Below are 14,810 nucleotides of genomic sequence, written 5' to 3' on the forward strand. Positions count from 1 at the left end.
TGCTCCGAGTGCTAACCAACAAAACAGCGTCCCACTTTTTTCCTCCTTCTCCTATTTACTCCTTATTTCCTCTACTTTATCTTCCCTGCTGGAGTTATACTAACTCCCCCCTCCACCTCCGCGGTCATGGACGAGACAAGTCCGCTTGTCTCTCCGCTCCGGAACTCCGTAGATTTCGGCTACTGCCCCACGGAGCCCCCCAGCCCCCGAGGCGCGTTTGGAGGCACGCCGGGCTCTGTGGTGCGCATCCCGGCCGGCAGCCCGGGACGCAACCGAGAGAGACAGCCGCTCCTGGACCGGGACCGTGGAAACCCGCCGCGGGAGCCTCACAGGAACGAGTTCCCGGAGGATCCCGAGTTCAGAGAGATCATCCGAAAGGCCGAGCGAGCCATAGAGGAGGGGATCTACCCGGAGAGAATCTACCAGGGTTCCAGCGGGAGCTACTTTGTCAAAGACTCCCAGGGGGTAAGACGACCAGCAGCTGGCGCATCTGCTGCTTTCTCACAGCTGAGTCCACACACAGGTCCCTGTGACTGACCCCTGAAACCCCCAGTGCGGTTTATTCTGAAGTGTCGGAGCTTCCAGGAAAGGCCTCCTCTAACCAGCCTGCGATGACTTGGCAGATAGACTCCAGACATGCCAGCGTGCATCCTGAAGACCCACATGAGCTGACATTACGCTTCCCATTACAGGAGACTCGAGGCAGAACTCTGACAAAAGTTACACACTTGTCTCCTTTTTGTCAGTGCAGGTGAACTAGTAGGCCCAGTTAGTGTATCAATATGGAGGCAGCCAGTGTTGAAATACCATATTGTTATATAGGGCTTTTCTGGGAAGACAAAAAAAAACAAACTATTTAAAGTAAATAAAAGAAACCGTTCTCAGCAATCCTGACAAGAGATTGATGGTTTCAGAAAATCATAAAAAACTTATCAGCCTTTGCAGTGATTTGTGACATAACACCACTACTATTACTAAGACTAATGTTATTATTCCTTTCGTTTATACCAGTTTTAAAGTTTTGGATTACAGAGTGCTTGAAAAGAGAAGACTATAATGAAACCAAGCTTAAGAAACTAAGAATCAAATTAAATTAATCGATGAATAAATAAAGCTGAACTGCGACCAGGACAGATTTGTAGTAAAATAGTTGCAGAGGTCACGGATCTGGTGATCAGATTATTCCTCTTGGCCACTTTTGTTTTCAGCTGGAATCCAGTACAGGTAACACGGCTTGTGATTCATGGAGTTCAGAAGACTACATGCAGAAAACTAGAGTAAATGAGCCTGGTGGGTGCTAAAATAGGTTTGCATCTTTTTGCTCTGATTCTAAGTCTTTTAGCTTCAAGTACTGTGCTGACCATATGTCTGATACTTTCAGATTGCTGAACACAGTCAGATTCTGACCAGCTTTAAGGAACTGAGGCAGCTCTGCTGTATAGGATCTGAAAGTTCCAAAGTCTAGATGTGTTGACCGAGCTCATGGACAGAAATCAGTAGACTCACAGCTGTAAATGTTGATAAGGTGGCCTTACGAAGAGTTTACTTTAGAGGTGAATCCATATCCATGTACAACTCATCAGATTTTTTTGAGGGATTGTTTGAAAAGAAGCTTTTTACTTCACCTCTGCAACTTGAGTGAGACTACAGGTTGTCAAGTGATTATTTATGTCGGCTGACGTCAACTTTGAATTGAAATAAAATCGGTCAAAACAGGAGGAAATGTTAGTTTAAAGAACTTGTGTACTAAATAGATGCCTTCACGATGATGCAGAACCGGATGTAATGATTCCATCTCCACAAAGCATTAAGCTAATAGGTGGATGCCAAGAGATCGACGCTGACTGTGATATATTCACTAAATGCATTTTATGCACTTTTCTGAAACATAACTGGCAGATTTTCAATACTTTGATTTAGTTTCTGAACTCCAATCTAAGATGCTTTCCTCGCTCAGGTGAATGTGACTTTTTACCAAGTCCGTCTGCTGAGGCTGCTGATTGGTTAGCACGTGTCTGTCTGACCAGCTGCCGCATTGCAGGAATGTCAACAGCGATGCATAAACTCCCTCATATAATAATCATGTTATCTCCTATTGCGATATGGAACAAATTATTCAGTCAAGCCGAAGATGCTGACCACACATGCCTGATTTGTTGCAGTGACATTGACACACTCTGATGTGCAGTTGAGATAACTTAGGGAGTCATCACAGGATCGATCTTTCAGCCCAGACCAAGCGTGACAGTAAACTTTGATCGGTCCAGCTGGAGCAAACTTGAAAAAGTCTTGAGTCTTCAATCCTGTTTATGCCAAGTAAAATGAGTCTGTGGATTTTTAGCCAAAAATCTTCCCTTCAGCTTGTTTTGCTTGACATTAAGTCTTTCAAAATGTGCTGTCCTTCACCCCTCGCAGGATTACATAGTATGAAATCGTATTCTCGGCTGAATGTGTGAGGTTTTTCTCCAGTGACCTGCTTCCCCCGACCCCCACCTTTCTTCAGTTAGTCACCACCACCATGCTTAGCGGTCATGTGCTTTGCTCCCTGTGAGGATATAATTCTCCTCCATGACCAGTTTTCATGTCGTTGTGTGTGTCTGTGTGGCGTAATGTGACATGTGATTTCTATAATCAAGTCATCGCATCGCCACACCCAAGTTCTTGCGTTTTACTCAGACTCTTTTCTTATGGCTTTGCTGTGATTTTGAGGGAGGTTTCAGATTGATAATCTCCTCTGGAACATCTGGCTTGTGCACAGTTTCAATTTGAATCTTTGATAAAACATTTTCACACTGTGAAAAGTAGAATATAAACCACTTATGTTTTGCTCTCTACTGTTTCCTTCCTGCAGTATAAGATCCTGTGGTATTTTCAAGTTCACAAAGGAAGATATTGTCCTTGGATTTAAATATTTATCCCAGACACAACCAAACCTTTGTTTCTCACACTGTGTGCCGAAATTATTATTTATTAATTTTTTTTTTTTTTTTTTTTGTGAACATCTTTATCTGCCTTTTATTCTCACTTCTGTTTTCTGTTTTTTTTTTTTTTTTTTTTTTTACATACAGAAGATCATCGGCGTTTTCAAACCCAAAAATGAAGAACCGTACGGCCAGCTGAATCCCAAGTGGACCAAGTGGCTCCAGAAGCTGTGCTGCCCCTGCTGCTTCGGTCGGGACTGCTTGGTCCTGAATCAGGGTTACCTCTCCGAGGCCGGGGCCAGTCTGGTGGATCAGAAGCTGGAGCTCAATATCGTCCCCAGGACCAAGGTAGAGACCAGCCCAGCGCAACAGTGTCACACCAGTAGAGGTTCTGCTTTTCTAAACCGAAACTCCCGCTTCAGGTGGTGTATTTGGCAAGTGAAACGTTCAACTACAGCGCCATAGACAGGGTCAAGTCTCGAGGGAAAAAGTTAGCCCTGGAGAAAGTGCCGAAAGTGGGACAGCGCTTCCACAGGATTGGACTGCCGCCCAAGGTAATCAGATCAATTGATAAGTGTCCAAATATTTTATTAAGTGACAATTTTGTGCTATGATGTTTGTTTGTTTTTTAACAAACCCAATGCAATAAACTAACCCTAAATTAAATTTCAGAGCAAAATGAAACTGTTACATGTATACCAGTTCTTTTTTCATTTGACCAAATTTACCAATAATGCATGCCGACTTTAAACTGTCGTAATTGTGCTGTTGTACACTCTCAAGTGAGTCTGAATAAACAAACAAAACAAAAAAAAAGATAAAGAAACATCATGGGTAGTTGTGTGAGAGTGTTGAGGTTGAGTTGAACTTGTGCTTCTGTTAGATTTGGATCTGAACTTCTCCAAAATAAAGCCAAAATACGTAAATTGAACATGTATGTTGGATTTTTATGATGGAACACGAGCTAGGAACTAAGGCATCATCAACAATGTGTTACAATGGGGCTGCCAGACATAAGGCCCGTGGGCCATTATCGGTCCCCAAGCAGGCTCCAATCCATCCCGTCAAACCGCCGAGCTATTTGTGAACATTTTAAACAGAACTTTGATTTTTAACAAAAAGAAAAAAAGAAAAAAAAAAAATATATATATATATTTGGAGTAATGACACTTGGACCCGAGTTGAGATGTCGGTGATGCAGCTATGAAAGCCGTGCGGTCAGGGTGAATTTATAAAATATACATGATGCAACAGCGACAGAGGACTTCTTTTTATATATATATATATATATAATGTTTTATTTGCACGAGAAAGCATCATTAAAATTGGCTTCATGTTGAGATTTTTGTAACTGTTTGGTTTTGCAGAAATATAGACATTTTCATAGTGTATACTCTGCACCACAAAAAATGAAATCTTCAGAGTTTCAATTTCAAGGTTATTATGGAAACATTTTACCGGTCCGGCCCACTCGAGATGAAACTGGCCTGTATGTGGCTCCTGAGCTAAAATGTGTGAGAAGGATCCTGCAGAAGGACTCTTTGGACTCGTTCTGTCCGATGCATGTTTTGCTGAGAGCTGCTCAGTAGCCGTCATACTTCAATGACGCTCCACTTCAATCCCACCAGAGTTTGCATGAGAGCTTGTTTGGTCGTCTGAACGGTTGAAAAGGCTTCACACTTTCCCATCAGGATCTATTTAATCAGCGCCAAACCTGCCAAATCTAAACACTCTATTGAAGGAGATCTTGAAAGAATAAACGATATATCCTAATATTTCATGTTTCAATCCCACCAGGTCGGCTCCTTCCAGCTTTTCGTCGATGGGTACAAGGATGCAGATTTCTGGTTGCGGAAGTTTGAAGCGGAGCCTTTGCCTGAAAACACCAACCGTCAACTTCAGCTGCAGTTCGAACGGCTTGTGGTCCTCGACTACATCATCAGAAACACAGGCATGAGATTTGATTCTGTCGGCCGCCTCTCAGACGGTGCACGTTGATTTTCACTGTCTGAATTTAAATCCGTTTGCGTGTCAGACAGGGGAAACGACAACTGGCTGCTCAAGTATGACTGTCCCATGGACGCTGGTGGTAATCGGGTGAGTAAATCCTTACAGTCCATCCTTTTTCATGGCATTTTGTCCAACTGGAGGCCAGTCTGAGCCGGCTGAAGGTGAAGGGTCACAGGTCTCAGACACACATTCACACTGACAGATACAGTCTGAACAGTAATGTATTAAGAAACCGTCCTTACTGTTGGTGTCTGTCAGGTCAGACTGTCTGCAGTGAGCTGTAGATCTGAGTTTTTGTTTCTGTAACGCCTTTATCCCTGCAGGAGACAGACTGGGTGGTAGTGAAGGATCCCATCATAAAGTTGGCAGCTATCGACAACGGCCTGGCCTTCCCCCTCAAACATCCCGACTCCTGGAGAGCCTGTAAGCACTCGCCTGTCTATTTTACTATGTACACTTTTCTGTTTTGTTTTGTTTTGTTTTTTCATTGATTGATCATTATGAAAAAAGTACTGTTATTTACAAGTACTGTGTTAACTGTCATTGTCCAATCACCAGACCCGTTCTACTGGGCATGGCTGTCCCAAGCCAAAGTACCGTTCTCCCAAGAAATCAAAGAGCTCGTTCTACCCAAACTTGCGGACCCAAATTTCATCAAAGACCTGGAGGAGGACCTCTACGAACTGTTTAAGGCAAGGAGAACTCGTATACGAACATCTCAGAAATAGTAAATCACATGATTAACTGGATGTTTCTTCATTTATTCTTTACACACGGGAGGTTTTAGGTCCGGTTTGAAAAGGGGACAAAGAACACCAACAGAGCTGAAATGTCAGCTGTTAATGCCATAAGATAGTCTTGAAACTGTGGAGTCAGATAAAATGTGCACACAGTGGGGTCATACAGTAAACTGTAACTGTTTCCTTCTCATTGTTCCACAGTGAGCGGAGCTGGTTCGACTGAATATTTATTCTTGTGAACTGTTAGTGTTGTAGCAGCTCCGTTTCAGACTCAAACAGAAATACAAAGTTTCCAGTTTTTAATCACAGGATACAATACATACTTTTCACCTTCTCCAGGATGAATCTGGTTTTGGGAATCCCCAGACAGTGTGTACTGCATATCCCGCTTGTATATCTGTGTTTTGTATGGCTTTGGTTGAATGAGAGGAATTCAGACGTGGTGGAGAACCTGTACTAACAGATCTGTTCTCTATGTCCTCTTGCAGAAAGATCCTGGTTTTGACAGGGGACAGTTTCACAAACAAGTAGCAGTCATGAGGGGTCAGGTGAGATTTGTTTTTCCTCTCTCTTCTCACATAATCCAGATAAGGAGTTTATACTAAAACATCTTTTTCCACTTTTGGACATGCAGATATCTCCTTTCCCTGTTGAGCCTTTTTGATTTGACGCACTTGTGTCTTTCACCATTCAGATCCTGAACCTGTGCCAAGCCCTGAAAGACAACAAAACCCCCCTTCAGTTGGTCCAGATGCCTCCCGTCATTGTTGAAACAGCCAGAGCCCCCCAGAGAGCCAACAGCGAGTCCTACACGCAGAGTTTCCAGAGCAGAAGACCTTTCTTCACCTGGTGGTAGGAGGAGCACGCGACGGACGAAGAGCAGCAGGAAGCTGGACGGAGGAGACGGCGTGAGGAGCGCCTGTGTGCAGATGGACGAGGAGGCAGAGTCCGGCAGCTCAGGTTTTCGTCCCGGAAATGGAAATATTTCTCACCGTCCGTCCACTCCTTCTGGATATTTTTGGTTCACGGAGAGCGAGTCAGCGGGCGTACAGCCGAGGGGCGAAAGAGGAAGTATTTCACGACGTACCTTCCCCGTTCGCTCCTGTGCCTTGTGCGGATGTCAGTGAGTGATGAAGATTCTTCCTGGAGAGATTTCAGTGAGATATGGGACTCGCCCACACATACATGCACGCCAGTCAGAAGCCTCTCACATGTTTGTTTTGGGATGGACTGAGTTGCATTCCATGTTTGTATGCTTTTTTTTTCTTTTGTTTCCCCCATACCTCTCTGCCTTTTAACATTTACATGCATCTTCCTCCCCCTGCAGCCAAACGCTCAGGGCTGGAAGCAGCAGTGGTGTCACTAGATCAGCATTTTATTTTTTAACTAATAAGAAAAGTGCTCATTTCGTTCAAGTCTTACAGATTCAGGATCAGAGAGACGTGTGCGGACAGACACCGTGTGAACTGCTTTCACCTCACTCACTGCTCCGGAGGCGGAGGTGATGGGCAGCAGAGGTACTTTTGAGTTAAAACTGTGAGAAGCATGGCGGCTCTGCCTCGACCGTCTTCTCCCGCTGACGAGTTGAATCGCCAGCGAGGAAGGCTGAAGGAGACTAGTGTTTACTCTTCAACTACCTTCTGTTTGTCTTGGCCATATTGATTTCTATTAAGTCTCTGGCTCGTGGGTGGACCTACGTAAACAAAGAAGTAACTTCCTGCTGTGCTGAACTGACATGAATTGTGACAATGCACTGTATAATTTGTATGTAATATTTAATGATAGATTATAATTAAAAACATATTCCCATTAATAGAAATGATCGGTGACTGTATTGACTCTGGTTTTGTAGCCACACCTTTAAGCAGTGTTGAAAGAAAAATGCCTCACAGTCTTCAAAAAGCTGCTAAAATGTGTTGTTTTTTTTCCGTAACTCTTTATTTTCAAGCATTTAAAAAAGAACATCAAGATTATATATTTTTCCTTGCATATCTTTTCTCATATGGCTATGAAGTGTAAGACTTTACTCCACATTGTAACCAGGTGCACAGAAAGCCAGTATCATACAATAATATCTTTAAAAATAAAACAGACTGGTGCTAATCATGAAACACGAGTGCAGGTAAATCCAAATTTAATCCCAAACAAACAATTCCACCTTCACAGGGAAATCAATCCGTTGATGCAAAGTACATAAAGAAATACCAGCTGATACCAGTTTTCAAAGAAATGTGATTGTTGGCATCTTGTCCATTTTGAGAGTCAACAACCTTTCTTTTCCCTGGAATGTTCTCAAGATTCTCAAAGCTATTGATGCGATGAAAAATATTCTGGACACAATAAAAACAGGAGAGAAATGAAGCAGGAAGGCTTTCGTGTGTGTGATCATGTCTGGCCCCATTTATAGTAAAAATTAGATTCAATTACAGAAATGCTACTTTTTTCTGACTGATATTCCAATTCCTACATTCATTGTGTGTAGATTTTGGTCAAAATTTGGTTAAAATCAGTTTTCTCTGTCAATACAATACATATGCTATTTTGAAATAACAAGAGTTGCTATTAAACATAACTCACATGAGTTTTATCAAAGTTCAAGGGTTGATTATACAAAACCAGAAGCTCCAAACGGTTCAAACTCGCTATTGAATGACTTCATTTCATTGCACGTTGTTGGTTGTTAATGGAGGATGCGGTGAAGGTAGCGCTCAGAGTCTCTCCCACCGTCCAGCTTTGCTACTCCTAACCTCCAGGCCGATGGCTTGAAGGGATTTTGGAACTCTGTGATGTTTTCCTCAGAATTCAGTAAAAACTCTCCAGGACTGGAAGCTGAGTCACCGTCTTCATCTTCCAAAGAGCAGCCTGACAATGACTCCTCAAACCTGAAGACAAAAACACACAGCTTTATTTAAGGAAAAAAAAAAGGCCTTTTTCATCCTTTATTTTGGGGGAAAACAAGCATTTGTTCTGCAGAATATGTGAGGTTTGGTGAGAATCTATAGCGGAGCCAGAGTGGGGGCAAGGGGGCGGTCGCCCCAAGGTCATAGGGCCCCGTTTCATGTGATGTGTTCACATTTACTCGTAAATAAATTAATATAATAAAATGTGTGCAGTGTGTGCGAGAAGGTATGGCATATGATTGTGGGTATGCTAAACACTATGCTAGCCGCTAGCGGTACTACCCAAAACCTAACATCGGAGCCACTGGTGAGTCAGTGAAACCTTCAAAAATATTATCTTTATCAGAATGCTGTGGTCTTAAACACCTGGATATTTGAATGTGTCTTGTGTTGCTCTCAACTATAAGAGACGGCCGAGTCTATTTTTTTCTAATATACGTGAATTCCAAAAGATTATAGATAGCTGTGTCTGTATCTATCTGAATAGATTGTGTAATTTTAGACCAGCTGTGTTCATTTTATATTTAAGCTGTATCAAAGATGGTACAGATTTAGCCCGTGAGTTTTTATCTGAGCTTTCAGCATCATGGACAGCGGACGCTCTGAGATTGACAGCTGTTAGGCTGCAGTTGTATGTGTGTGTGCGTGCGTGCGTGCGTGTGTATTTGTTCTTCAGAACAAAGTTTGTGAACTGGTTTGTGACTTTAATCTGCTTTCTGAGGCATATAGGTTTGCTTGGCTCAATAAAAGTGAGCATTAGTGTGTTGTTTGATGGTAGCATGAGGGATTGTTTGAATGGTGAAATTACTATCATACGGGCCGAATGCTCCGCCCCCTCTGTACTGAGACCCGCTCCGCCTCTGGTGAGAATCCATTCAATGATGAAACAATTTTAACAGACGCAGTCTTCAGTTTGCCCTGATAAAGAGAAGCAGTGGTGGAGTGAACCAAAGCTCTTCTCTCCTCTAACACGACTCCAACAAGACTGATATCATCCTACTGAGGAATGTGGGGAGAAACCAGGACGGTGGAGGGAGTGAAGTTCTATCTTTGTGAGGACTACTTTTAGCTTTGCACCAGTGGGATGAGAACATTTAAACAAAGATATCTCGACTTTCGGTTCAGGATTAGGGTCAGAGTTGGGACTAAGCATTTAGCTGAGTTCGTTAAGGTTTGGGTATAACACCGATGTGTGTGCTGGTATGCAGAGAAGAGAGTCCTCTGAGGTCAGGGTGAGTTTGTTCGACACATGACGATTCACACAACGCATTTCAACACAGGGACACTGACTAATTTGGGCTCCTGGTGTGGAGCTTTGGGTTGACGTGATAATATCCCCTGTTTTAACGTGGCTTGAGGTGCTTTTCTGTGTGGAGTTAACGTGTGTAAATTTTCTGGAGGTATACGGATTATCCTCACAAGTGTTGTCCGAGTAACATCAAAAAAGATACAACCTAATTTTATCTTTTTTTTTTCATATTTGGACAAAAAAAAAGGCAAATCTGTTTCGAGTGATGCATCATGGGAGATTTTGCTCAGGTTGAAGGCACAATGCAGATTTTACAGGCCAAAGAATGCTACAAAACATTAATAACAATATTCTATGCTGCTTTTAATCATCAATACATACATTTCAATGCAAAAATAAGCTTTTTTTTTTATACAAAAAGGACCGTTGGAGGAATGATAAGCAAAGCAGATGAAGGACTCTGGACACATTTCAGTGACGTGAATTCACCTTATCATTAGTTAACATTATGAAAACTATAATAAAAGTAAAAAAAAATGGACATTAATGCTTATTTGTAGCTTAGTGAGGAGTGATATCAGCTTTAGACCGGTGTGATAAGGACATAGATAACAAGCATGTCAGTCATTTTTTTTAGGCAAGATTTAATACACATGAAGAGAATGGAATGTTCTGAATTTTCAAGAGAATTACCACATATAAACTTGTCCACTGTGATTAGAGGTTAGAGGTTAAAGAAAAAAAATGTGTGCTCAGTGTGTGTATTCCGCTCCAAACTAGAAGGAGCCTGACTTGGACAGTGTTTTCTGCAGTCACTGCGCTCACCTGAGATACCCGGATGCTTTGAGCCATTTGTGCTCTTTGTGTCCCTCCGCTCTGATTCCTGCCTTATTCCTCGCTCGGACTCTCAGCCCGACCAAAGCCTGAGCCAGCATGGCCTCCTCTTCTGCCTCTTCTTCCTCCTTCTCCTCCGCCGCTCCGTCCATGTCTGCGTCCATCCCTCGCCACACCAGCTTGGCCCGGTGCTCGGCGTCTCTTTCCCCCGCTGATCTGAACAGTTTATGGAGCTGGTGCAGGTTCACTCCTGTAAAGATGTTGGAGCACCCAGACTTCCTGCTGCGTCGACTGAAAAGCTTTTGAGTAGGCTGAGTATCCTCAACCTCAGCAGAGCTGGAAGCCAGGACTTCAGACATCTTAAATGGTTTTCTGGGTTATTTTCTCCTTTTTCTGATCAAGTAGGACAATTCAAAGAAGAGAATCTCTGAGGGAGGGTAAGCTGAAAAGAGAGAGCATTGGCAGGAAGAGGTCAGTGTGGTCAAACCAAAGATAACAAGATCACTGCCACCAGCCAATTCTGCAGTCAGGAGACACATTTCCATGACTGCAGCCAAAAAGCCCAGTTACCTCAGATACCCCTCCCTGTGCTGATCGTGTTAAGAGAGAAAAATCTCATGGAAATCACAGACGCAATATTTGGAGAAACAATTTAATGAACCAGTTTAGCATATAATGTCAGCATGTCGATGAACAGTTGAAAATCTGAATACAGTTGATTGTATCATAACTTCCAACAATGGAAATTTTTGAAGTGAAAACTGTACTTTTTACACTTTGAGGTTTGAAAATCATTTAATCAAACTATGTTTCACATTGATGTATCACGTTGCAGAAAAATGTGTTACTTTATGAAGTCCATATTAAGTCTCAATATCAATTCTTTCACACAGATACTTAATAAAAGCCCATCAGAAGCTCAGAAGTGTTCACACACCTCCCTGATCAATCAGCAGATGGACGTGTTGGATTGATCAGCAGTGACTGAAAAGACATTCTCTCCTCAGAAAATCAAAGTCCTGATCCTTCAGAACTAAATCAGCACCGGCCGCAGCTCATGTTTCCTCATTCAACCCTTCAGATCATACCCTGGCCCCAACCTCACTGGCTTTCAGCTGGAGAAACATCAGATCATTTGTAGGAAGGAGATATAACGAGAGGACTCACCTTGGTGTTTGTAGTCCAACTCCGACTGAGACAGAATGTGACCGTCCTTCACCACAGGCAGACAAGTCAACCTGATTATTGATCCAGCCTCCAGACTCCAGCCCTCACTCCCACTAATACCAGGCCGACCCACTTCCAGCCAGTGCGTCAGCGCGCACCCTCCTGCAGAGCTCACACAGGCAACGACCTAATCAAAGAGTAATCCATGAATGAAGCCCTGGCCAAGGTGTTAATCTGAAAACAAGAGCTCCAGTCTGTACATAAAACGAGAGTAATGAAAGAACACTTGATGTTTGCTCTGCTCTAAGTGCCTTTAGTTAGTTATTTAAATTTGAAATTAACAACTAAACAGCTTAGGATGCAAACAACTCTGATTGAAACCTTGATTTGTTTTCACATTTTGCACAAACTTTGAAATACACCATGAAACATACTCAGAGCTTGTCTGCATAACTTCTAAAATATGTCTATTGGCACACTGCCAGTAACTGTATAGTGGTCCAGATCTAAAGAAGTAAGCAGCAACATTTTTTTTTACTTGACTTGAGCTTTCTGGAAATATTCTTTTGGATGGTAGCCTATTAAACACATTCTTTACAGTGAAGCGTCAACTCTGTTTAATCTACAAAACAGTGTCTTTGACAGGACACTATAAGCAGAGACATGTCAGTGGATATAAATAAAACTAGTAGTGTCACTAAGCTTCACAAAGCAGCTATTTAAACCTCTGAATTCAGCGTCAGATAAGCAAAACAGAGAACTGCTGCTGTAGATCTAAAAGTAATACACTCTGCTGCTACCACTGCTTGTTAAAGATAAACATATTTCTGTACTATTATTGGCCATGATGGGGTTAACTTGCCTAATTGAGTATAGAGCTTCTTAATCTGCCTGTGACTGAACTGAATTGAATGTATTGAATTAAATGATTTCATGTCTAATGTGTTTGCGGCAGGCTGTTGTTCAGGACGTCCTTGATGTGCACATCCAAGAAGCTCACGTCAGAAACCCTCTGCACAGAGTCTCCCGGAATCGTCTCAGTCGTTTGTCTTTCGTGTAAATTATCCATCTTCTGGAGTGCTGGAGCCAATCCCAGCTGAGTGAAGGCAGCTTATGTCTGCAGGCCATCGCCAGGCACACAGAGGGAGACAATCACACACACTGACATTCACCTCTGCCTTAACATGTTTTTGGGATTGCAGGACAAAACCTATCATGCATCCACACGAAGAGTATGCAAATCCATACTGAAAGGCCCCAGAGCCCAATCTGATGTCAAAGAGGACCTTCTCACTGCATTATCTATCTGGAAAGCCACCCTCCCTCCAGGAGACTACCTTCTTTAAATTACTGCTCAGAAATTTCTGAAAACACATAGAAAAGTTCTGAAATCCATTTTGCATTCTTCAAAAACATCAGGATCAATAAGAATGTTACACACATCAGCTGTTTATTCAATCCAGAGATGGGTTTTGGTCTGATCAGGGCCTTTCTGTTTCGGGTATAAAAGTGTAAACAACTATCCCAATAACAGAATAATTTAGTTGATGTTCATAAATGGGCTGAAAATAAGTCGATGCATGATCTTGAAAATAGCGTCTTACTTCCAGCAAGCAAGAAAAAGTATCAGCCTCCTTTTTTTCCCTGCAGCCTCTGATGGCCTGATGAGCTTCAGGTGTTTCTGCTTTGTAACCTTGAAAGGGGAGCAGCTCCTCCTGCACTTCTTGGTATTGTTCCTCAAGATAAAGGCATGAGTTGGCTTTTTGCTCGACTGCTGAAGGCTGGACGGCTCCGTCCTCCCTCAGGGACTGGGGCTCAACAATCAGCCCAGTACATCCGAGGAAAACCGCCCAAAGATAAAATAGGGGCTCTGGTAGGAAAAACACGTTTGGTGTTATTTAAAACTACACTGGAGGTTGGAAAATGCTAGGAATTTAATTTCTTTGAATTGTAATGTTTTTTTTTTCCGTAGGAATCCATGTTTGTCCTGACTGTGATGACTCTTTCCATCCTTGGACCCTCTGGTTGGATCCTGTCTCATATAGAAGACTATAAATCCCGCAGTGACTGATGGCTGAAGCTCTGATGGACCTGTAATTCTTCATCTTTATAAAGGGAATGCAATGAGTCAGTTTTGCATTAAAAAAACAACAAAAAAAAAAAAACTCAGCGTCTCTGTGTGTTGTCTGTTTTTGAATGTTTGCACATGTGTTGCTGTAGCGCCTCTTCACTGGAGACCTTGATTTAACCTTTCATCAGGCAAGTGACCATTTGATAATTTGTCTTCCAAACTGAGTTCATGCAGTTTAGTGAAAACAGGATTTGAAGGAAATAGCTTGTATAAGGGCTGGATTGGTAAGTTGTTGGCACAAGGTACCATGGACCTGGAGAGCTGATTGAAGTTGCGAGTATGAAAAAGTTGTGGCTGCAGACAGATTAAAATTGTCTTTGATGTCCTGGAAGGAGTGCTGTCCAACATCTCTAGACATATGATCTAAAGTGCAAACATGACTCCAAGCAGGGCATGAGGTGGGTCTTTCTTTAACTGAGGCCCAGCTTTTTGAAAATTGGTCTAGATGTATGCTACTTATAGAAGATCTTACACTGTCACTCAGCAACACGCCATGTTTGAATTAGTTGTGAGACTACAGGACCAAAACATAATTGGCATTCTCTGATGTATTGGTAAAGAGATCGCAGGGTGTCACTCAGTCTTCTTCTGGCTCCCGACAGGAAGCAGATGCGACTGTTGTGTCACACAAGAAAAGGTCAGAGCACAAGTGGCCAGAAATAAAACTTAAAATTAGGAACTGATGAACCACCACTCATCATTCCTCTTTGTGTGGTGGACAGCTCAAACCGAGGGCGTTTTCTGTTCCGAATGAATTGCGCAACAACACTGTACATTTTGCTCCAACTGTCAACAAGAGGGGCGAAGCAGATCATTTAACTGAGGTAATGTATTCTGGTAAGAATCTTCATTTTAACA

At 42.5% G+C, this 14,810-nt stretch overlaps 1 protein-coding gene across 1 annotated transcript; it reads left to right on the forward strand.

Annotated features, from left to right (window-relative positions):
• On the forward strand, nucleotides 1–7,370 carry LOC115390862 (phosphatidylinositol 4-kinase type 2-alpha). The gene is made up of 9 exons (XM_030094893.1): nucleotides 1–465; nucleotides 3,069–3,269; nucleotides 3,344–3,475; nucleotides 4,719–4,872; nucleotides 4,957–5,018; nucleotides 5,255–5,354; nucleotides 5,490–5,623; nucleotides 6,160–6,219; nucleotides 6,366–7,370. The coding sequence occupies exons 1-9, from the start codon at nucleotides 127–129 to the stop codon at nucleotides 6,525–6,527; spliced, it is 1,344 nt and encodes a 447-aa protein (XP_029950753.1). The 5' UTR covers nucleotides 1–126; the 3' UTR covers nucleotides 6,528–7,370.
• Nucleotides 7,371–14,810: the final 7,440 nt, after the last annotated feature.

Source organism: Salarias fasciatus, chromosome 6 (genome assembly GCF_902148845.1).
Source record: "Salarias fasciatus chromosome 6, fSalaFa1.1, whole genome shotgun sequence".
Taxonomy (NCBI): Eukaryota; Metazoa; Chordata; class Actinopteri; order Blenniiformes; family Blenniidae; genus Salarias; species Salarias fasciatus.